A 23,503-nucleotide genomic window follows, 5' to 3' on the forward strand; every position below is an offset into this window, starting at 1 on the left:
CCCACAGACCCTTTCCCCGACCTCTGCCTTACCCCCGACTACAAAGAGCTGAGCGGGCCCCTCCTCAAACAGACCGGAGACCTCACCATACAGACGACCAATGCTAAGTGTCTATACAGCAACGTCGTTACAGCAATAAACAGTAAGACCCTGTGCGACGGGGCGACAACCGTCTGGACCAGCAGGCTCGCGGGACACGCCCCGCAGTGGAGGATCCTCTACAAGGCCCCCCTGAAGAAGAGAACTGGAGACCTGCAGTGGAGGATCCTCTACAAGGCCCCCCTGAAGAAGAGAACTGGAGACCTGCAGTGGAGGATCCTGCACGGAGCGATCGCCACCAAAGCTTTCCTGGCGGCGGTTGACCCGGGAGGGAGGAACGAGTTCCCCTTCTGCAGCCTGCCTGAGAACGTGTTCCACGTTCTTAGCGAGTGCAGCAGACTCACTGGGTTCTAGATTCTTATCTGGTTTTTAATCTGCTCACTGTCGTTTTCACTGTCCCTGCTTTTATCTCTGGTTTCAGGAGCAAAAAGACGGACAAAGCCAAGAGCCAAATCCTAAATGTTCTAATTGGGGAGGCAAAGATGGCGATATACCTGAGCCGGAGGGACAGGCTGCAGGGGGGGCCGGAGGGACAGGCTGCAGGGGGGGCCAGAGGGACAGGCTGCAGGAGGGGCCGGAGCTGGGCCCGGCGGCCCTGTGGAGGCTGGACCTCAGGGCCAGACTGAGGCTGGAGTTCGGGTTCCACAGGGCCACGGGGAACATGGGGGACTTTCTGAAGATGTGGGGGGTCGACAGTGTCCTGTGCCGTGTGTCTGACGGGGGGAGCTGGTCCTCGGTGACTTTTTATGAACGTGTAGCATTCCTTCATTTACTTGTTCTGCTCAGACCTCGCTGCCACAGGGGCTGAAACGTGATGTAATTAAAGGCTTTACAAAAAACTTCCTTTCTTTCTTTCTCCCTTTCTTGTGTGTGAGTGAGTGTGTCTGTGTGTGTGTGAGTGAGTGAGTGTGAGTGTGTGTGTGTGTGTGCGTGTGTGAGTGAGTGAGTGTGTGTGAGTGTGTGTGAGTGTGTGAGTGTGAGTGTGTGAGTGTGTGTGTGTGTGCGTGTGAGTGTGTGTGTGTGTGTGTGAGTGTGTGAGTGTGTGTGTGTGAGTGTGTGTGCGTGTGAGTGTGTGTGTGTGTGTGTGTGTTGTGACAGTCCTCCAACCTGCCTGCACTTCCTGGAGGGCAGAAAGAGAGAAACCGGTCACTCCACCTGTTCTGGGCGTGACACTAAAGAATGTCAAACAAAAGCGAGGGCTGTCTGTTGGCGTAGTGAAGCCAGAGAGGATCTGAGTGTGTTCATTTCCCGCAGCAAACAGAGGAGTGAGCAGGTGAGGAAACCGCCCTTACCTATCTTAGCGCAGGAAGGTAGACAAAAGGTAAGTCTGAGTTTTACTCTGACCTTGGAATATGACTGAAGAGCCCAAAGACTCTAATTCTGACCTAAATTCACTGTCGAGTTTTGTGGCGAGATGCTCCAGTAGCCGCTGGAGTTTCTGTTACGTTCTAAGGGAGCTCGACTTGGCATTGATGACATCATTATTCTCAGAAAGGTAAAAAACAGAGCTTATGGGATAGAACTTGGAATATAAGGCTGAGAATTGCTCGGTGGCTCTGACATTTTCAAGAACCTGTATTGCAGGGTCAAATGTGCTGACGTCACGGCTGTGTAAAGGAATCGCAAGTAAGTTCTCTGGAGGCTAAACGTCTGTCTTTTAACAAAGGCTTACAGACAAACACGTCTTCAGCTTATTTATTTACCCTGAATTAAACATTTTCCTGATTGACATGTTTACCTTTTTAGCTTCTGATCAATTTTAGCCACGTTAGCAGCGTTGAGGCAAATTATGTCCATGCAGCTGCTTTTACAATCCGCCTGAAGTTTCTTTTAGAATGAATAACTCGTTAAACTCGCTTTGAGCAGCGTGCTGTGCAGTTGCGACATCGGTGAAGCGCAGCATTACCAGGAGCGAAGAATGAGGGACATCAAGTTTAATGGCATTCCGAAAACCGACTGGATATACCAGTTAGCATATTCATTCACTTCCTCATTTGAAAGCACATTGATTACAAACTGCAATGTTTTAGCATCAGTCGACTGATGAATATATTAGATAGAATGTTAGAGCAGTACAAGTACAGTCAAACAGTAGCATGTATTACAGTACAAGTACAGTCACACATTAGCATGTATTACAGTACAAGTACAGTCAGTAGCATGTATTACAGTACAAGTACAGTCAAACAGTAGCATGTATTACAGTACAAGTACAGTCACACGGTAGCATGTATTACAGTACAAGTACAGTCAAACCGTAGCATGTATTACAGTACAAGTACAGTCACACAGTAGCATGTATTGCAGTACAAGTACAGTCAAACCGTAGCATGTATTACAGTACAAGTACAGTCACACAGTAGCATGTATTACAGTACAAGTACAGTCACACGGTAGCATGTATTACAGTACAAGTACAGTCACACAGTAGCATGTATTACAGTACAAGTACAGTCAAACAGTAGCATGTATTACAGTACAAGTACAGTCACACGGTAGCATGTATTACAGTACAAGTACAGTCAAACCGTAGCATGTATTACAGTACAAGTACAGTCACACAGTAGCATGTATTACAGTACAAGTACAGTCACACAGTAGCATGTATTGCAGTACAAGTACAGTCACACAGTAGCATGTATTACAGTACAAGTACAGTCACACAGTAGCATGTATTACAGTACAAGTACAGTCACACAGTAGCATGTATTACAGTACAAGTACAGTCAAACATCCTGTCTAAGAGGAGTATTTCTAAAAAGCCCTTGCGGTCTTGTTTCCGTTGAAAGTCCTTCGTACATAAATCATCGACAATTAACAATACCAATAAAACTAATATTAAATTACTCAATTGATGCAGAATAACAATAAAATAAAAAGACACATAATATGTACAACGTAGGTGGACAAAAAAAAGGGGGGGGGGGATTGATCCGGAGAGAGTCGTGATGACCATATCCGTTTCCGCCCCCCCGACTTCAGATTTTCTAGCCAGCGTTCCCTGAGATCAGGTGAAACCTGTTAATTTGTCTGAGATATTAGCCGCTGCATTGAGCCATATTCGTACATTACGACATAAAACATTTACATGTAAAATAAATGGGGCATAAATCTGAACCTAATAAGGCAAATCGTCTCTGTTGTGTTCTGATATAAATTTCAATTCAATTCAATTCAGTTTTATTTCTATAGCGCCAGATCACAACATAAAGTCATCTCAAGGCACTTTACAGGATTAGCAGGGAAACACAGAACCCAACTTGACCCACAAGAGCAACGGAGGCAAGGAAAAACTTCCCTTTAACGGGCAGAAACCTTGGACAGAACCTAGGCTCATGGTGGACGGCCATCTGTCTGACCGGCTGGGTTGAGAGAGCGAGAGAGAGAGAGAGAGAGAATGGCAGGTCGGAGACGAGGCAAGGAGATGGATAGGGAAGTGATAGTGAGACAGAGCAGGAGCAGACAAAAACTAAATGCTAATGCTAGCATTAGACAGACACTAAAATCCCTTTATTAGAACTAAGAACAGTTGGAAAAGCGTGTTCCACCACCGACTGGACTAAATTGATGTTAGAATGGATTAAGAAATATACATAAAGTGTTTAGCTCACAGTCACTGTGAAAAAGTACCACTGTCAAGAAGTCACCAAGTACAAAAAAGTTCAAATTGTTGTAATATCATAAATGGGAATCAAATCTATTGATTTGAATAAACTGGTGAATGATTGGGTAAATTATTCATGTCAGAACATCGATGGTTTTCCCAACACAGTCAACTGGGCCTCAGCAGCATCCCGGTCCCACAGATTTACAAGCATTTCCCATTCAGAAAGACTTCAACATGCTGAATGTCCCTTGATGCCTTTGAAACCAGACTCTCGTCTTTCTGATGACGGGAGTCTAAATATTGCCGCGTCTCGAAACAAAAGCTGCAGGCTGTGCTGAACGTGCGGTAAGACCCAAACGCGAGGCAGTCAAGTGGAAATGCAAAAACAGCCTATATTGCCGGTTAGCACGGTCAGGCAGACAAATCCGAGGGGGCAGGCACAGGGAAGGTCCAAGAGACAGCCAGAGGTCACAAACCGGGGAATCCAGGTAGGCAGGCAAAGAGGCAGAGTCCAGGAAGCAGGCAGGGTCGGCACACGGGCGGTCGGGTCAAAGTGCTGGAGAGCAGGAGACATCACTGACAACCAGGCGGGGGTGTGGCATGTGAGCAGAGTCTATGTAGAGTCCGGGCTGATTGCTGATGTGGTGCAGGTGATGACGGGAACACAGGTGATGGGAATGAGCTGATTGCAGGAGCACCGGGAGGGGAAGACAGGGAGAGATAGTGGGGGAATGACGCCGGCCCGCCTCAAGGCGTGACAACAACGGACAGTATGGAGACGCTTTATTCCATAATTGTACCTTAGACAGACACTAAAATAAACTTAGACATAATAGTTGAGCCTCTGGAAGGATCGTACAATTCGGCGATGTACTCCGCTTGTACTGGCCTGTCCCATCACTTACGGACACCACGGTCATGTTGATGGTTAATTTCATGCTTCATCTCCATCATCATCATCGTCTTTACCTGTCACTGCCATCCTCACCACTCGCTTTCTTTGGACCCGTCACTTGTAAGGAACATTCACAGATACAGCCAAAATAACGTGAATAATGGGAAAACAACAAGAGAGACACACAGGAGACGAGGACGGAAGGTGCCGAACGCCTGAACTGAACCAGTGAAGCGCGCTTGGAGCGAGCGCAGAACTCTGCAATTGAGCGGCAGCATCTGGAAGTTGCTCGTATCTCTAATTTGTGCTCGTGTCTCGAAGCAAAATATTGCTTGCAGGTTTGCTTGTGCCTTGAAACACTTGCATGTCAAAGCACTCGTATATCGAGGTATTACTGTATATATATGGATGGCCACTGCAAGAGATGCAAGCTACCAGTATCAAGACAAGAAAGCTCCTTACAATGCATGGAGGGTTCCACCTTAAGTCCAACATCCTGAGGCTGCACACGAAGCGGAAGGAAGGAGGCAGAGGACTAGTGATGATGATGAATATATTTATTAGATAGAATGTTAGAGTACAAGTACAGTCAAACAGTAGCATGTATTACAGTACAAGTACAGTCAAACAGAAGTATGTATTACAGTACAAGTACGGTCAAACATCCTGTCTAAGAGGAGCATTTCTAAAAAGCCCTTGCGGTCTTGTTTCCATTGAAAGTCCTTCGTACATAAATCATCGACATTTAACAATACAACATAAATTCCAAGGACACTTAATATGTACAACGTAGATGGACAAAAAAAAAGGGGGGGGGGGGGGGGGAATTGATCCGGAGAGAGTCGTGATGACTATCTCCGTTTCTGCCCCCCTGAAAGGTGTATTTTTAGGGCCGTTTTGAATGAGGCCAAAGAGGTGCATGTTTTGAGGGCAGGAGTCAAACAGTTCCACCCTTAGGGGGCAGTATTGTAAATGTTAGTCCTATAGGAGGGGGTAATCAGGTTGTTGTTTGAGCTCCCTCTAGTGTTGTGGCTGTGGAGGTGTTTATTCAGGTATGCAGGGATTGAGGGGACTGAGGGCAGAGCTGCATTGACTATTTTAAATGCCAATCCCATTTTGAGCTGTTTAACCCTGTCTTCTACCCGGAGCCATTTTAGGCTAGCAAAATGTCCAGGAAGAAGGTGGGTCATGGGCCCCAGATTGAGGAGTAGCCGAATCAGTTTGTTTTGGGAGGTTTGGAGCCTGGTTTTCAGGGACACTTTGATGTTGGAATACCAGGAGGTGCTAGCATAGTCAAAGAGGGGCTGAACGAGGCTCCAGCAAGAGTCCGGAGAGCACTTCTGTTGACAAAAGCAGACATTCTGCCCAAAAATCTTGTTCTTTGATTGACTTTTTTGATCACCTTAGTTGCCATACTATCACCAGACAGGCTGTGCAAAGACGCCACTGAGACAGAGCAGCACATCACAGCAGGGGGTGAGATGCTGCCAGGCAAGGCATGCATGAAACGACACAACCAGGAAGCAGCTGGAGGTCAAGATGGAGGTCAAGATGGAGGACACCTCCAAAGAGGGTCGAGAACAACCGAGCTAAGATCCTGAGGGACTTTCTGATCCAGACGGACAAACTGGTGACGTCCAACCAGCCTGTCATAGTGGTGGTGGACGAACATCAGGAGAGAGCGGGAGTGATAGATGGAGCGATCTCGAGCGATAGCAACATCTGGAAGAAAGAACACAAAGAGCTGGAGAAAATGTGATGAGTGAAGGCAACAATGGTGCCAGTAGTGATCGGGGCACCAGGGGCAGGAGCCCCCGAGCTGGGTGCCTGGCTCCAGCAGATACCAGGAACAAAGTCCCACTTCTCCGTCCAGAAGAGCTCAGTCCTGGGGACAACTAAGATCCTGCACAGAACCCTCAAGCTCCCAGGCCTCTGGTGGAGGAGCCGAGCTTGAAGGAGACGCCGTACAGCCTGGGTGGACGAGACAGCAATTATTTTTTTGTATACAGTATATATATATGTTGTGTCCTATGCTTATGCCACAAGAGGACGCAGGGACTCTGATGCTGAGAAATAGACACTGCAGAAGAAGTGCGAGTCGATAATGCGAGTTTGAAGAATGCAGAGTTGATGTTGAACCGAGTTGTTGTAAATATTTCCTGAGCTGAAGTTCTGATAAAGTTAAGTGGTAGGAACTGCTTTCGGCCTCTTGATTTACTACCCAACACCAGAGTATATACAGTAGTGCTTGATAATTGTACCAGTATTATGGTACATCCATCTCAAATCCATTACATATCACTGTGTTTTTCATGGAGGAGTTGGATGGCGATCCGGATTCTATCCCCGTAGATTGAACCACTGAATCATTTAAAGGTCCCATATTATGAAAAACTCTCTTTCCCATGTTTCTACACTATTATGGTGGTTTTGGGTCCTTATCAACCCAGAAACAGCAAAATAAACCATCCATTCATCTGAATCTCCACCGTATAGCCCCCCCCCCTCGATTCTACTCAGCAACGCCCAGTCCATCAGGAATAAGGTCGATGAGACCTGAGCCAACGTTACTCACCTGGAGAGATTCAGAGATGCACGCATCGTGGCTTTCACCGAGACCTGGCTGACTCCAGAGGACCTGGACCTGGACCCAACTCTCAGCGGTTTCAGCGCCGCTGAGGCTTGACAGGGACGCTGACGTCACAGGGAAATCCCAAGGGGGGGGGGTCTGCCTCTACGTCAACCAGCGGTGGTGTAAGAGCATCGCTGCCAGAGAGACTGTGCACTGAGGACATCTAGCTGCTGTCTGTGTCAGTGCGCCCCTTCTGTCTCCTCCTGTTGTGGACATTCACCCCAAAGCCAACATGAAGAACGCAGTGGCCACTGCCCGCAACGCTACGGAACGGTTACGGTCCATCTCTCCTGATGCTCCTCGCTTCAATGGTGACTTCAATCAGTGTAACCTGAAATCGATGAGCAACCTTTAGCTATCTTACTCCTCCTGAAAAGGACTAAAGCTGCCCCCAGAGAAGTGGAGATGTGGACTGGAAACGCTGTTGAGGAGCTCAAAGGAGCCCTTGAAAGCACAGCCTGGAATGTTTTTGGTCGCTCAGATACTGATCTTGATGAGAGGGTTGACGTCATTTCCTCGTATATTCTTTATCTAAAAGACACATCATCCCCACAAAACGGGTGAAGGTGTTTGCTAATCACAAACCTTGGTTGAATAAGGCAGTGAAGGACGCACTGCACAAGAAACATGATGCCTTTTGCATGGTCATGATGGAGATAAGGGAGAAGCTAAAAAAGAGGTTAGATACGAAATTAAGAGGGCTAAGCTACAATATAAAACTAGAGTAGAGGAGAGATTCCACAGCAATGAACTAAAAGCAGTGTGGGATGGTATGAAAGCCATGACAAGCCAGGCCAAAAAAGTAATCAATCAATCACCATTGATGGTTTTAATTCAAATTCAGAGCTCAAAAATGCACTGAATGATTTTTATCTACGTTTTAATGGTGAACATGATTTTACAGATGTACATGGTGACTTGTTTTTAGAGCTGAGTGAGTGTCTTACCCCTCCCAGCCTGTAATCAGTGCCCATGCTGTCAGCTCCATGTTCCATAAATGTAAGATCAGGAAGAGCTGTGGGCCTGACATGATCACACGTAAATGTCTCAAAGTTTGTGCGGATCAGTTATGTTTTATTTTTACCGATCTTTTTAACTCATCACTGATCCAGCACAAGGTACCGAGACTGTGGGAGGAGTCTATTGTTGTGCCCGTGGCCAAGAACAAACACCCTAAGGAGCTCAATGACCTTAGGCCGGTAGCTCTCACCTCAGTAGTGATGAAAGGTCTAGAGCGATTGGTTGAAGACATTTTGACCAACCAGGTTCAGAGCCTGCTCGACCCCATGCAATTTGCATATCGGGCTAATAGAGGGGTGGAGGATGCTACTGCCTCCTTGCTTAATTACCTGTACAAGCATCTTGTAGGATGAGGGTGTGTGTGTGTGTGTGTGTGTGTGTGGTCTTACAGACATCACTATATGCTTACTGATCGTTACTGACTTAGTCCTTGTGCTTGTGTGACATGGAGGCAGGACTAAGGTGGAGAGATGTTTAACACTCTCTATGAGTGGTTCTGGACCGACAGGATCTGGCTCCCTGTGAATCTGACGTGGGCTGACCTGGAGGACAAGGATGGCCGGACCTATGCCAAAGCATCACATCTCTATGTCACTGTCCCCTATGCGTTCGCCTTCTTATTCATCAGATACCTGTTTGAGAGGTAAGATTCACATTTCCTCATTGTCCCACATGGGTGTCACTAGTCCAGAATGTACCATTGCACACCATACAGCCTGCTATTCCACATGTCTCTTGTTAACACCAAGTTGGATGATGGGAGATGTCCGTGTTGTCACCTGACACACCAAACCAAGCCAAAGCAGAAGGAGCAGATGAATTAGCATTTTTTTCTGAAGAAGAAATCCATGATGTGCCTCGGCTTGAGACGAATGACGACTGCACTGAAAAGTGGTGCAAGATGTGCCTCTCAAATCGGCCCGAGGACGTCCAACCAGCCTTTGTTTGAGCAAAATCCCAGAATGCAATTCATTGTCATAATACCGTGTACAACAAAATGCATCCTCACAGGTAGCAAGGTTAGCAGGAGCTAGCATGAGCCGGTACCAAGCCTGGATAAATGCAGAGGGCTGTGGCAGGACTGGCTTCTTTCAGCTTGTCCCCTGAGGGGTCGCCACAGCAAACCAACCGTCTCCACTTCACCCTGTCCTGTGCATCGTCCTCCCCAACACCAGCCACTCTCATGTCCTCCCTCACTACGTCCATGTCTCTTCTCCTGGGTCGTCCTCTAGTCCTGTCCTTTGCATCGTCCTCCCCAACACCAGCCACTCTCATGTCCTCCCTCACTACGTCCATTAATTTTCAACATTCTTCTACAAAAATAGTCCCTGTCTCTGCTGTGGACATGTCCAAACCATCGAAGTCTGGCCTTTCTAATGTCTTCTCAGAAACATCTAACCTTCACTGTCCCTCTTATTGTCTCATTTCTAATCCTGTCCAACCTGGACACTCCCAAGGAGAACCTCAGCATCTTCATCTCCTCCACTTCTAGCTCCGCCTCCTGTCTTTTCCTCAGAGACACTGTCTCTAAGCCGTCCATCATGGCTGTCCTCACCACTGTCTCTCAGCCGTCCATCATGGCTGTCCTCACCACTGTCTCTAAGCCGTCCATCATGGCTGTCCTCACCACTGTCTCTAAGCCGTCCATCATGTCTGTCCTCACCACTGTCTCTAAGCCGTCCATCATGGCTGTCCTCACCACTGTCTCTGAGCCGTCCACCATGGCTGTCCTCACCACTGTCTTGTAGACCTGTCCCTTCGTCCTATCACAGAGCACACCTGATACTCTCCTCCCCCCGTTCCAGCCTGCCTGCACACGATTCTTCACCTCCTTTCCACATTCTCTCCATCACTCTGCTCTGTTGACCCGAGGTACCTGAAGTCCTCTCCCTTCTTTACGTCTCTTCCTTGTAGCTTCACTGTCCCCCCTGAGACCTTCTCATGTACACACATGTACTCTGTTTTACTCCTGCTCACCTTCATCCCTCTCTTTTCTAGAGCAGACCTCCACTTCTCTAGATTCTCCTCTACCTGCAGATCACAATGTCATCTGCAAACATCATATTCAGAGGAGCTTCCTGTCTCACCTCATCTGTTAGTCTATCCATCATCATGGCAACAAAAAGGGGCTCAGAGCTGATCCCTGGTGCATCCCACCTCTACACTAAACTCCCCTGTTACTCCTACTGCACACTTCACTGCTGTCCTACATGTCCTGAACTACTCTGACTTACTTCTCTGTCCCTCCAGACGTCCTCATGCAGTACTACAGTACCTCATGCAGTACTACAGTACCTCATGCAGTACCACAGTTCCTCTCAGGGCACCCTGTCCTAGACTTTCTCTAGATCAGTGGTTCTTAACCTTGTTGGAGGTACCGAACCCCACCGGTTTCATATGCACATTCACTGAACCCTTCTTTAGTGAAAAATGTAAAATGTGATTTTTTTTCAAGTACAAGACGGGTGTGTGATGTTTTAATGGTGCACAAACTGAACCGTGCATGAACAGAACCGACTCAGTGCATGAACTCACTAGAGATTACAAACCGGCCAATCAGAGTGATTCTGCTGTTACCTGAGAGACAGCTCAGGTGCGTGGCTTCACCTTGGTGCTGCTCTCACATCAAAGTCTGTTCCTTTTCATGTTTTTATGTCCAGCATCCTCAAAGGATTGCTCACAAAGATTGTAATAAATTGTATTAAACATTCCAGCGTTTCTAAGCAACAACAATTCCTCATCTCCATGTAGCTTCAAAAAGTCTTCCTTAATTTTTGCCAGTGCGAGACTCGAGCTGCTCAACTTGGCATTGAAGTCATGCAGATTCTCCCCCTGGAAAGATTATTGTATTTAGTTTTTGTGTTTAATGTTTTGTATTGACTCGTCATGCAGTATCTTTCAATAATTCAAAGAGAAATCATGCCGATAGGACGCTGACGTGCTCACGTTGCATGATGCGTGTGAATCCATGTTGGACATATTTGTCCGACACAGTTAGTCTGGTGTTGTGAGATGTCGCTCCTGTGTTGGGATGGGTCGCTCATTGTGTGCGTGTGTGTGCATGCGGCTGAGGTGTGCGCTCTCCCCCGTAAGAGAGAGAGAGACGCGCGGAGCGGAGATAGAGGAAAAGGACTTTATTCTATATTTATTAAAGTGGCATAAAACATCTTCATCTATTCAGCTAGTCTGGCGTGTCCCTTTAGCATTGCTGCACTTTAGCTTCGCTAGGGGCGTGTCATCACAAATTGACACGATGAGTCGGGTGTGTCTTGACCTCCACGGGGGAGGCTCCGCCGAACCCCTGAGACCGGCTCACCGGACCCCGGTTAAGAACCAGTGCTCTAGATCTACAAAGACACAACGCAGCTCCTTCTGAGCTTCCCTGTACTTCTCCATTGCTAGCATCAACGCTAACGTTGCGTCTGTGGTACTCTTCATCAGCATAAAGACATACTGCTGCTCACAAATACTCACTTCTGTCCTTAGTCTAGCCTCAAACACCTTTTCCCATAACCTCATCGTATCTCATCAGCTTTATCCTCTGTAGTTTCTACAACTCTGTTTGTCTCCCTTCTTCTTGAAGAACACCAGAACTCTTCTCCTCCGTTCCTCTTCATCTTCTTCCTCTAGGATTGTATTCAACAACCCCGTTAAAAACTCTACAGCTTCCTCTCCTAGACACTTCCACGGGTATGTCATCGACCCTCTGTTTGACCTTTGACCTCTACATTTGCCTTGTGTCTCCTCTCCCTGTACTCTGTTTACTCTCTTCTGTCCCTCTTCTTCTTAGATAACCTCTTTTCCTGTCTACACTTCTGCACTTCCTGCTTTCACCAGCAGGTCTCCTTATCTCCTGTCCTTCCAGAAGACACACCCAGTCCTCTCCTACCTGTCTCCCTGATCACCTGAGCTGTTGTATTCCAGTCTTCTGGAAGCCTGTCTTGTCCACCCAGAGTCTGTCTCACCTCTTCGTTCTTCAGCCTCCACCACTTTGTTTTCTGCTCTGCCTTCGTCCTCTTCCTCTTCCTCACCTCCAGCCTATGCTGGCTGGCTACACTCTCTCCTACCACGACCTTAAGGTCACCGACCTCCTTTAAACTGCTCCGTCTACACAAGATGTCCACCTGGTGCTCCTCCCTCCACTCTTGTAGGTCACTCTATGTTCTAGTCTCTTCTGGAAATAACTGTTAACGACTGCCATGTCCCTCCTTTTGGTAAAGTCCACCAGCATCTGTCCTTCTAGGTTCCTGTCCTGAATACCAAACTTGTCCATCACTTCTTCATCTCCTCTGTTTCCTTCACCGACACGCCCATTGAGGTCTGCTCCAATCAGGACTCTCTCTCTGCTAGGATGCTCTGAACCACTTCATCTAAGTCAGTCCAGACTATCTTTGGAGACAAGGTCAGGTAGACCAGACTTCAATGGTTTGGACATGTCCAGAGGAGAGACAGGGACTATATCGGTAGAAGGATGCTGAGGATGGAACTGCCAGGGAACAGGACTAGAGGACGACCCAGGAGAAGAGACATGGACGTAGTGAGGGAGGACATGAGAGTGGCTGGTGTTGGGGAGGACGATGCAAAGGACAGGACTAGAGGACGACCCAGGAGAAGAGACATGGACGTAGTGAGGGAGGACATGAGAGTGGCTGGTGTTGGGGAGGACGATGCAAAGGACAGGGTGAAGTGGAGAAGGTTGGTTTGCTGTAGCGACTCATGACGGGACAAGCCGAAAGTACAGTAGTAGTATTACAGTAGTAGTATACTGTGTACGATGAGATTGAAAATCTTCTCCTTCATTGATCTTAAAATGTATAAAATAACAGAAGAAAGTACAATATATAATACAGTGGTGGTATCACAACTTCAACTAGAAAACGACAATCAGAGACTGCAGACCCCGCCTCCAAAAGACTATTGGATCTTGTGAGACAGTAAACAGGGCTTCCGGATCAGAGGGGCCAAACCTGCTCTAGCTTGCTGCTCCGGAACGTACTACAAGAGTCCTTCTGGACTCTTTTTCCCATCATGCCATTCGTGTCCCTCCCTCTTAAAGTGACACTCCCATGTTCAAGCACAGGCACAATTCCAGATGTAAAAATAATTCTAGAATCTGGATCCAGATCCGGATCAATGCCATTCTCGGGGAGGACTGAGCCACGGACAGAACCTTGCTTGTGTAAAAATTTCGAGTCAATTGGGTTACTAGTTTTTGAGTTATGCGCTCGGACAGACAAACAGACAAACAAACAAACAAACAGACAAACAGACAGACAGACAAACAAACGCACCCAATTGCAATACCCTCGCCTCCTCTTCGGCGAGGGTAATAAACTTAACTTAAACGTATATAATTGTGATTATGAGTTCTGGTTAGGCCAGCAGAGAGGGCCAGCCCTGCCGGCTGGCCACTGCCTGCCTTTTCCCAAGCCCAGAGTAATGGTACTTGTTTATGCTGGCAGGCAGTGACAGTGCAATACATAAAGGTACCTAACAATTTAGGAAAAACATTTGATGTTTAATGTTTAACCACATCCTGACATGTTTATTGGACTGCAGGTGGATAGCAACACCATTTGCAATTTCTGCTGGGATCAAGCAGAGAGTTCACCAGAAAGCAGAGGATAACCACATCCTGGAAGTCTACTACACGACTCAGCATAAAAATCCTGCTCAGGTAAGTCCCACAGAAATACCTGACAGCGCATAAGACGGCATCAAGCAGAATGCGCACTTCTCAATTTTTGAATTTGGAGGCAGTTTAATTTTTTAATGATTAAATATCATGAGAACACTTTATTAAACTAGAAAGACAATCAGAGACTGCAGACCCCGCCTCCAAAAGACTATTGGATCTTGTGAGACAGTAAACAGGGCTTCCGGATCAGAGGGGCCAAACCTGCTCTAGCTTGCTGCTCCGGAACGTACTACAAGACTCCTTCTGGACTCTTTTTCCCATCATGCCATTCGTGTCCCTCCCTCTTAAAGTGGCAGTTTACAGCACAGGCACAATTCCAGATGTAAAAATAATTCTAGAATCTGGATCCAGATCCGGATCAACGCCATTCTCGGGGAGGACCGAGCCACGGACAGAACCTTGCTTGTGTAAAAATGTCAAGTCGATTGGGTTACTAGTTTTTGAGTTATGCGCTCGGACAGACAGACAAACAAACAGACAAACAGACAAACGGACCCAATTGCAATACCCTCGCCTTCCCTTCGGCGAGGGTAATAAATGTCAACTTATTTGCTGAATGCATTCATTGGTTCACAGCAGTCTATCTGTAGGTCTGTGTACTCTTCTGTGTACTCTTCTCTGTACTCTTCTGTGTACTCTTATCGTTATAGGCAGATACTGTTGGGCTGTCAAAGAAAAGCACTTTGTCAGTGAGACAAGTTGAGCGCTGGTTCAGGAAAAGACGCGATCAAGACCGTCCTGGAGTTCTGAAAAAATTCACGGAGGCCAGGTACACGCCCCCTAACCCCCCCCCCCCCATCCCTCTATGTGCCTGAGCAATAACGACATTGAACCTCCAGGCACCTCATTCTATACACGCTATCGTCTCTTCTTTATTTACTGCAGCTGGAGGTTTGTCTTTTACCTGTTTGCATCCTTTGGAGGATTTGGAACATTGTATGATGTGAGTAGTTTTTATGATTAGAAAAGTTTGTTGTATACATTATTTACTTATACATCCTAACAATCCTACTAAAATATAAATGTTTCTGTATTTTCAGAAAGAATGGTTCTATGATACACGGGAAGTATGGCGAGGTTTTCCAAAGCAGGTTTGTTTGCACTGTTTGGTATTGTGCGCTCAACTCATATCGCATAATCATCATAGAAAACTTCATATCATCCATGTTGTGATACTTCTCAAAAACCTTTTGTGTCGACTGTAAAGCTTGATTGTGTGGGGTGTAGGGGCAGACAGTGAATAAATGTAGGGTAGACAGGCATGCCGCATGGTGCCCGCATGGAGCCTGTTTCTTCACCGCTGATCCAGAGTCGGGTTGTGGAGACTCAACCCGACTCAGAAAAGCGATATGCTTTCCAGACTTTCCTCTCCCCCAGCTCTTTTGGGAGAATCCTGAGGCGTTCCCAGGCTAGCCGAGAGACATAGTCTCTCCAGCTTGTCCTGGGTCTTCCCCGGGGTCTCCTCCCGGTGGAACATGCCCGGACCGGAACACCTCCCCATCCGAAATAGATGCCCCAGCCACCTGAGCTGAGTTCGGCTCTGATGACTGAGCTCCTCACCCTGTCTAAGGCTTCGCTCAGCCACCCTGCAACTAAAACTCCACTCGATCCGGGACCCTGTCCTTTCGGTCGTGAGCCAAGCTCATGAAAATTGTTGTTGTTGTTGTTGACGTTTTCTCAAGTCTTTCAGCTAAACACACTGCCTTCAGTATCTTTTACTGACTTGAAGAAGACATCAAACAGTGAACGTATATACATCTCCAGCTTCGATGATGAGACACAGAGCACAGCGTTCCGGGACAAACTGACATTATATTTCAGATGTTGTCTGTCTGTCTCTGACTGTGGTCCTCGTCTCTCTGTCTGCAGTCCATGCTGGACTCTCAGTACTGGTATTACATCTTGGAGATGAGCTTCTACGCTTCTCTTCTCTTCAGTGTTGCCTTTGATGTCAAGAGGAAGGTCAGTAGTCGATTGCTCCTATCTAGCGACGGTGGCGCAGGTGGTCGAGCGGGTCGTCTCTAAATCAGGGGTGTCAAAGTGAAATGGACGGAGGGCCAAATAAAAAATGTAGCTCCAAGCCAAGGGCCGGACTGATCGAATGCTCATTGATAAATGTTCAAATGGCCGCATACAGTCAAGCTGCTCTTCAGATTGATCTATTGATCGACTGGTCTATTCGCTCTGAACGGTGTTCCTGCTCAGGCTCACGTTTAAAGAGTTCCTTTTTTTCAGGGTAAACTTTGTACAAACTTTAAGCAGACGGTCTTTGATGAAATCCCCGTCTGTAAATGGCCGGGCTGATTTAGCGATCTCTTCTGCCAGAATAAAACTGCCCTCGACAGCCTGCTTTGTGATTTAGCTTTTCTGAACAGAGCCTGTTGAGATTTGAGGCCTCGTTTTAATTCCTCAACCTTCTGCAGCCTTTGTTCCGTGTCCATATTCTTGTTTTTGTCCGTGTTTTGTTCCATAATGTCTCAGATTATACTCTTTCAGTACCCCACACTTCCTCCACACAGAAGACACGCAGGTTCTCCAGCTCCCTCCATGAACATGGACTCCGACCCCCACCTTGTCTGAAACCCCGGTTCTCAGGGTCCACCTTCCGTTCTGCTGCGTATCTGAAAGCTAACTTATCTGAAAGCTAACTTTACTGTTATGCTAACGCCTGCAGACGATGATATGCAGACCAAAATGAAAACCTTTGTGGAATGCTGGTCGACCACACGTCATTCCTCGTCTGCCTGTTTCACGGAACATTTTTCAACTAAATTAAATAACAAATGACACCAAACTGATATCAGTTCGTGTAAATCGGTAGAACCTTTTTGTAGCTTGACCTATTTACGTGTGTGTGTGTGTTTTTATTTCGTTTCCTGTCTCTCAGGACTTCAAGGAGCAAATTATCCACCATTTAGCAACGCTGGTCCTCTTGTCGTTTTCCTGGTGTGTCAACTACATTCGCGTCGGAACCATGATCATGCTTGTGCACGATGCCTCTGATGTTTTACTGGAGGTCAGTCACAGCCACATAAGGGCCTAAACCTGCTGCAATATCTCATTGTATATCATACGTAATGACAATAAAGGCTTTCTATTCTATTCTTTCCAAATCCCACACTTTTTTGGTGGCATTAATTAAAAATAATATCCATCCTTCCATTGCTTATCTGGTTAAATATAAGTAAATATATATATATATATTTACTTCATATATAAATATATATATTATATATTAATAGAACTCAACTTGACCCACAAGAGCAAGCACTTTGGCCACCGAGGCAAGGAACAATTTTCTTTTAACAGGCAGAAACCTTGGACAGAACCTAAGGCTCATAGTGGGAAGCCATCTGTCTCGACCGGTTGGGTTGAAAAGGAGAGAGAGAGAGAGAGAGAGAGAGAGAGAGAGACAAGGACAGGTAGGAGGAGAGTCAAAAACAAAGAGAGGGAGAGAGAGTGATAGAGAGACAGAGAGCAGGAGCAGACAAAATCTGCCAAGGAGGATGGAGAAGGAACTGGTTATGGGTTGAAACAAGAGCTGTGTTGCTTCACTATCATTGTGTGGCGCTAGACCACGCCTTACCCGTAACCCAGACGATGCCTTTCAGCAGACTCGAAGTCCTTTGATGTATTTAAATGTGCTACACAAATGAAATGACAGCTTGGCTTCACCCTTGACAGGAAACCACAAATGGCCCACGGGCTGCGAATTTGTAACTTCTGACTTTGAGTATATCATGCAAGCATGAAGGCGTTTCACTTACAAGTCAGAATGTTATGCTGCAAAACGTGACAACCCTGTTCTGTGTTTGTTTATTAATTTTTTTTTAGTCTGCCAAGTTATTCAACTATGCCAAATGGGAGAAAACCTGCAAAACCCTCTTTGTTCTGTTTGCCATAGTGTTTATGGGAACACGACTGATTATTTACCCATTCTGGTAAGTTCACCGGTATGCCCTCATTGTACTGCAATTCATTTGGTGATCATTTTGGTTGTGTTACATCTTGGGGCATGTATTTTTGCAAAACCCCTCTAGCTCTTCCGGGGGGGATCCCAAGGCATTCCCAGGCCAGCCAAAAGACATGCTGAGTGTCCTTGGTCTTCTCCGAGGCAGTAAAAATTAAAACTGGCATTTAAAGGTCAAAAATCCCCCCAAAATATTTAATGTTTGGTTGTTTTGAGCAAGTTTCAAGTTGTATAAGGGATTTATGAAAACTATCAAAAAAAAAATATTGATGTATCTTATTGCATTTCTTTGTGTTGTCCAGAGGGAGTATTTGGAACTACATAAAAAATACTAATGTAATGAAATCAATTTTGTTTCTAATCTTTAACACATCCAATATTCTAATCTCCACCCAAGTCCCATCCCTCTACCATTTCTTAGATGTAATATATGGACTAAATGCACACAAAACCTACAAATAATGAAGTGGAATAAAAACGTAGTTTCATTTTACTGACTCAGTGTTTAGTTAAAGCTAATATTCCCGCAGGAACTTGCAGAGAAATAGACGACTTCAACTACCCCGAGTAGCGCTCTTCTTTTAGTCAAATGTTTTTTAACATTAAATGTTGAAAAAACAGCAACCTTATTTTACAATTTAAAAGAGCATGTAAAAAGCAATCCTACTATGTCTTACCCTTATCTGTGCTTGGTTCTAATGTGTTCTGTTCCAGGCTGATCCACTGCACCTGGGTCTACCCCATTTATGACTTCCCTGCATTCTTCGGCTACTACTTTTTCAACGTGATGCTGGTTGTACTTCTCTGTCTGCACATATTCTGGGCATACCTCATTCTCCGCATGATCAGAAAATTTATAAGTGGCTCTGTAAGTATGTTCTGTATGTTCAATAGACTTCTCCAGTATTGAAATGCTCAACCCACCAGCCGGTCAGAACTGAAAATGCTTCTTGGATGTGAGGCAAAATATCTTCAAGCTTTACCTACAAGTCCAGTGAACTTTACTCAGTTCAGAGAGCCGCCACACCAAATAGTCCCTATTTGCTCGTTGGTTTTTGCTGCTGACTAATAAGTGGATCTAGGGGTAGAGCCAGAAGGGCATTGGATAGGGCTAAAACTTTATTGGTACCCGACACGCACTTTTTTGCTTCTAGCTCAAATGCATCTTTTAATTAAAACTATGGTATATATTTTACGGGGAGGGAAAGATCATTGTCATGTCATCTGCATAGAGGCAAGTCTGGAGTTTCTATTATCCACAGAAGATTTATGGAAAGCTGTAATTCACCACACAATATAGTATTTTTAACAACAACCTACCGCAGTCACAATTGAAGTGGACTATGAAAATAACCATGTTAATGCTTCACAACTGACAGCTGTCAGCTTTACTTGTTTTAACGAATGAAAGCTAAGGTCAGCACAGCCACACACATAAAGTCAAGGTATTGCCCCCTTCCTAGAGGCAAGGCAAATTCAAATGATTGGGGTTGCACTGCAATATTAGGTGTATGTGGATGGGAGCCGGAACTTGAAGTTTTTATAATTTGTTATTTGTTTTATTCATTTATTTGGCTTTTGGGCAAATAGAAAAAAGATAAATGGTAATGGATAATTGATAAATTGGTACAAAGGAATGAGCAAAAGGAGAAAAAGGGCAGACAATTATCATTGTTTGGAAGATAAAAGATACGTGAAGCTTGGTTTGACTAATTACCTCGCCCGGCGTTTGTCTGTCTGTCCGTCCGCTTGTTAGCAACTCAAATGTTCTGGACGGATCGTGATTGAAGTTTCAGCAAATGTTGGGAATATTACCAGAAACAGGTGATTACATTTTGGTGATGATCCAGAAGAGATCCTGGATTCTTAATCACTTTGAAATCTTGGGTAACATTGGAGTCAATGCAGCTTCAAAGTCTATTCCTCAATATCTCGGTTGATTATGAACCAATGTTTATGAAATTTGACACAGTTATGTAGGGGGGGGGGGGGGGGGGTCTCTATCTCACCACCAAATTTCATCCAGATCGGTTTCAGAATTAAGTCAGCCACAAATATTTAATTTTAACATTGAAAACCACATTTATGGATTCAAAACTAAATCTGTGAGGGAATTATATTCCCCCTCATAACTTCTTTCTTTCTTTGCATCAATTATATTTTCTTATGTCACAGATGACCAGAGATGAAAGAAGTGACAATGAAGAGGAAGAGGAGGAGGAGGAGGAGGAGGAGGAGGAGGAGGTCATGGAACAGCACAAGCTCAGCAATGGATCGTCAGTTGATGAGGGGAGGACAAGAACAGCAGCTTTGGATGCTTCTCTCCAGCAGCAGGTGTCTGCTGGTCATAGACTGTGTGCTGACATCCGACATGGACCTACACATTAGCACACATAGGGATTTATTACTTGATATGCCAGAACATAAAGTATCTAAGTACAATACTTGCATAAAGGAGTAACACTGAAATATTTTTGTTCAGCCATTGTTCATTCTCGGGATCTCTCCATCTATCACTCCCGCTGTCTCCTGATGTTCGTCCACCACCACTGTCAGGCTGGTTGGACGTCACCAGTTTGTCCGTCTGGATCAGGAGGTCCCTCAGGATCTTGGCTCGGTGGTTCTCGACCCCCTTTGGAGGTGTCCTCCATCTTGACCTCCATCTTGACCTCCAGCTGCTTCCTGGTTGTGTCGTCCCATGCATGCCTTGCCTGGCAGCATCTCACCCCCTGCTGTGATGTGCTGCTCTGTCTCTGGGCGTCTTTGGACAGCCCGCACCGGGGGTCCTCTCTGGTGTGCTGGACCCCGGCCTCTATTGATCTTGTGTTTAGGGCCTGTTCTTGTGCTGCATTGATCAGTGCCTCCGTGCCGTCTTCCAGTCCTGCATCTGAATCGGGGACTCGATGTCACACAGCTTGATGTAAACTTGAGTATATATATATATACACACACCACATATACATATATACACATCTATATACACATGTGTATATTTATAAAATGTATTGATTTATTGTTGTGGTCTTGTAATTGTAATTCATTCTAATTGTTTTGTTTGATTTTGGGGTAATCTTTACCGTACGACACGCCCACTATAAGTACAGCCTGTTAGCACTTGTAATAAATATCAAAGTGTGACTTCTGACTGTAATCAATGACTTCCTATAAAATGTATTTTATTGGCAATTTTAATCTCCATTTTTGTTTTATGTTGGTTTTAATTGACTTTTATCTTGATAATAATCTACGCTACATTATATAATGAGCACAACTGAAACACAGCATTAAAAAAATACAGTGCTCAGAGTCAGGAAGATGCTGTACAAAGACACGTGTCTATTATAAAGACAAAGGGTGTTATTTTGAAGGCCTATAAAGTGGCAGGCCGTTGATGAAGACCCATTCGTCTTGCGGGGTGACGTTGGGGAATCTGTGCTGCAGTCTAACCCCAACCCTAATCAAGAGGTCCTACAGTGTTCAGGGAAGCGCCCATTCCACGCTACATCTATCCACATTAGTGCTCACACTCAAAGCTTGGTCGTCCTGCTCCATGAGCTTTACAGGCATCCTATGTAAAATTCAATTCAATTCATTTCAGTTTTATTTCTGTAGCTCCAGATCAGAACAGGAAGTCATCTCAAGGCACTTTACAGGATTAGCAGGGAAACACAGAACCCAACTTGACCCACAAGAGCAACGGAGGCAAGGAAAAACTTCCTTTAACAGGCAGAAACCTTGGACAGAACCTAGGCTCATGGTGGACGGCCATCTGTCTGACCGGCTGGGATGAGAGAGAGAGAGAGAGAGAAAGAAAGAGAGAGAGAATGGCAGGTTGGAGGAGAGTCAAAAACAAGGAGATGGATAGGGAAGTGATAACGAGACAGAGCAGGAGCAGACAAAAACAAAATGCTAATGCTAGCGATATAAAGCTATAAATGCTAATGCTAGCGATATGGACAACAGTGGTGAGGGACACAGGTCCAGGTTCTGCAGCACCACGGACAGAAGGACCAGAAAGATAGAGAGGGACAAACAGAGGGAGAGAGAACACAAGACTACAGGAAGAGAGAGAGAGATTACTGACATATATTTACAACATGAATAACCGGATAAAGGGGGAGGAGCTCAGTGTGTCATGATGTTAAGCCACCAGTGCTGCCTAATGACAGCAGATTGATTACCGTAATTGCTGAACTATTATGCGCACCTGTGAAAAAGCCGCACCCACTGAATTTTAAAAAAATATTTATTTTGTACAAAAATAAGCCGCACATATTCGTAAACTGCAGGTGTCTACCGGTACATTGAAACAAATGATATTTAACGGAACACGGCTCGTAACGATATCCGCAGCAGGTCTTCAAGGTGAACAGCGTCTGGCATGTTAGATCAAGGGAAGTCGGCAAATCAGATCCGTAACTTCGGGATAAGGATTGGCTCTAAGGGCTGGGTCGGTCGGGCTGGGGTGCGAAGCTGGGCTGGGCTCGAGCCGCGGCTGGGGGAGCAGTCGCCCCGTCGCCCTCCCCTCTCCGCCCGTCGGAGGCTGCGCGGCGCGCGCGCCTGCCTGGCGGGGTGTCCCCGTCCCCCTTGCCCCCCGTGCCCCTCATCCTCCGTCCGCGCGAGCGTGGTGCGGCAGGGGTGGGGACGCCCGGGAGGTCGAGGGGGTGGGTTCCTTCCCCGCGGGGCGGCGCGTCCGACGCCGCGTGGCGGATGGCGGGCAGGCGGCGGGGACCGGGTACAGCGGTCCGGCGGCGGCGACTCTGGACGCGCGCCGGGCCCTTCTTGCGGATCTCCCCAGCTACGCGCAAGCGGGGCTTTCCCTCCGGGCGGGCGGGCGTTAATTTCGTAACGAAAATAAATAGGCTTTAACGAAACACGGCTCGTAACGAAAGTGGGAAAATATACGTAAATTTGCCGCGTCGTTGCATAAACCGCAAGGTTCAAAATATTGGAAAAAAGTAGCGGCTTGTACACCGGGAATTACGGTATATTGATTACTGCATTGATTAGTTATAAGCTTTGTTAAAAAGGAAAGTCTTTAGATTGTACGTTCCCTTTATCTCCGATCTCTTGTCTACTCGGTGACTTGGCAGAAATCGTTATTTCTAAGAAATATACGCACCCCACACTCGCAGCCCTCGCCATCGCCAAGAAAACAATCCTCGTTAACTGGAAAAATAAACAGTCTTTAAACATCAATCATTGGTTGAATCTCCTCATAGAACACATATCAATGGAGAAAATCTCTGCTTCCAAAAAAATAAATAAAAAACATTTGAAATATTTTACAGAAAGTTGGTCTCCTTTTATTAAATCATTAAATATAAATATTACAACCTGATTCTGCCTGCTAGCGAAAGCCACCACAACGATGTAAATGGTGATGCTGCTTGTTTCTGTTTTCTGTATCCAGGACCGAGTGGACCTCAGAAATACATCGCCGCCCAGCCATTCTAACTTTCTATGTTTCAGCTCCAGTCTCCAGCTCAATGTTCTTCACACAAGGATGGTTGATCTCCGGGACTGTTGGCATGCTGGGCTAACTCTTCAGGGGCTGTCCCCGTGGCTTGATATGTGCAACC

At 46.0% G+C, this 23,503-nt stretch overlaps 1 protein-coding gene across 3 annotated transcripts; it reads left to right on the forward strand.

Moving 5' to 3' along the window:
* The first annotated feature begins 1,338 nt into the window (after positions 1–1,338).
* On the forward strand, positions 1,339–20,309 carry cers3a (ceramide synthase 3a). 3 transcript variants are annotated; one of them, XM_068746491.1, is made up of 11 exons: positions 1,339–1,372; positions 8,705–8,896; positions 13,813–13,930; positions 14,602–14,720; positions 14,837–14,894; positions 14,992–15,042; positions 15,821–15,913; positions 16,839–16,967; positions 17,786–17,892; positions 18,636–18,789; positions 20,097–20,309. In XM_068746491.1, exons 2-11 carry the CDS (start codon positions 8,724–8,726, stop codon positions 20,307–20,309), a joined length of 1,215 nt encoding a protein of 404 aa, XP_068602592.1. In that variant the 5' UTR covers positions 1,339–1,372; positions 8,705–8,723. The 3 variants fall into 3 exon arrangements, with proteins under 3 accessions (XP_068602592.1, XP_068602662.1, XP_068602519.1); XM_068746561.1 differs by having other exon boundaries at positions 1,356–1,372; positions 8,709–8,896; XM_068746418.1 differs by having other exon boundaries at positions 1,358–1,420.
* The last annotated feature ends 3,194 nt before the right edge of the window (positions 20,310–23,503 follow it).

This window comes from Brachionichthys hirsutus, chromosome 1 (assembly GCF_040956055.1).
Source record: "Brachionichthys hirsutus isolate HB-005 chromosome 1, CSIRO-AGI_Bhir_v1, whole genome shotgun sequence".
NCBI lineage: Eukaryota > Metazoa > Chordata > Actinopteri > Lophiiformes > Brachionichthyidae > Brachionichthys > Brachionichthys hirsutus.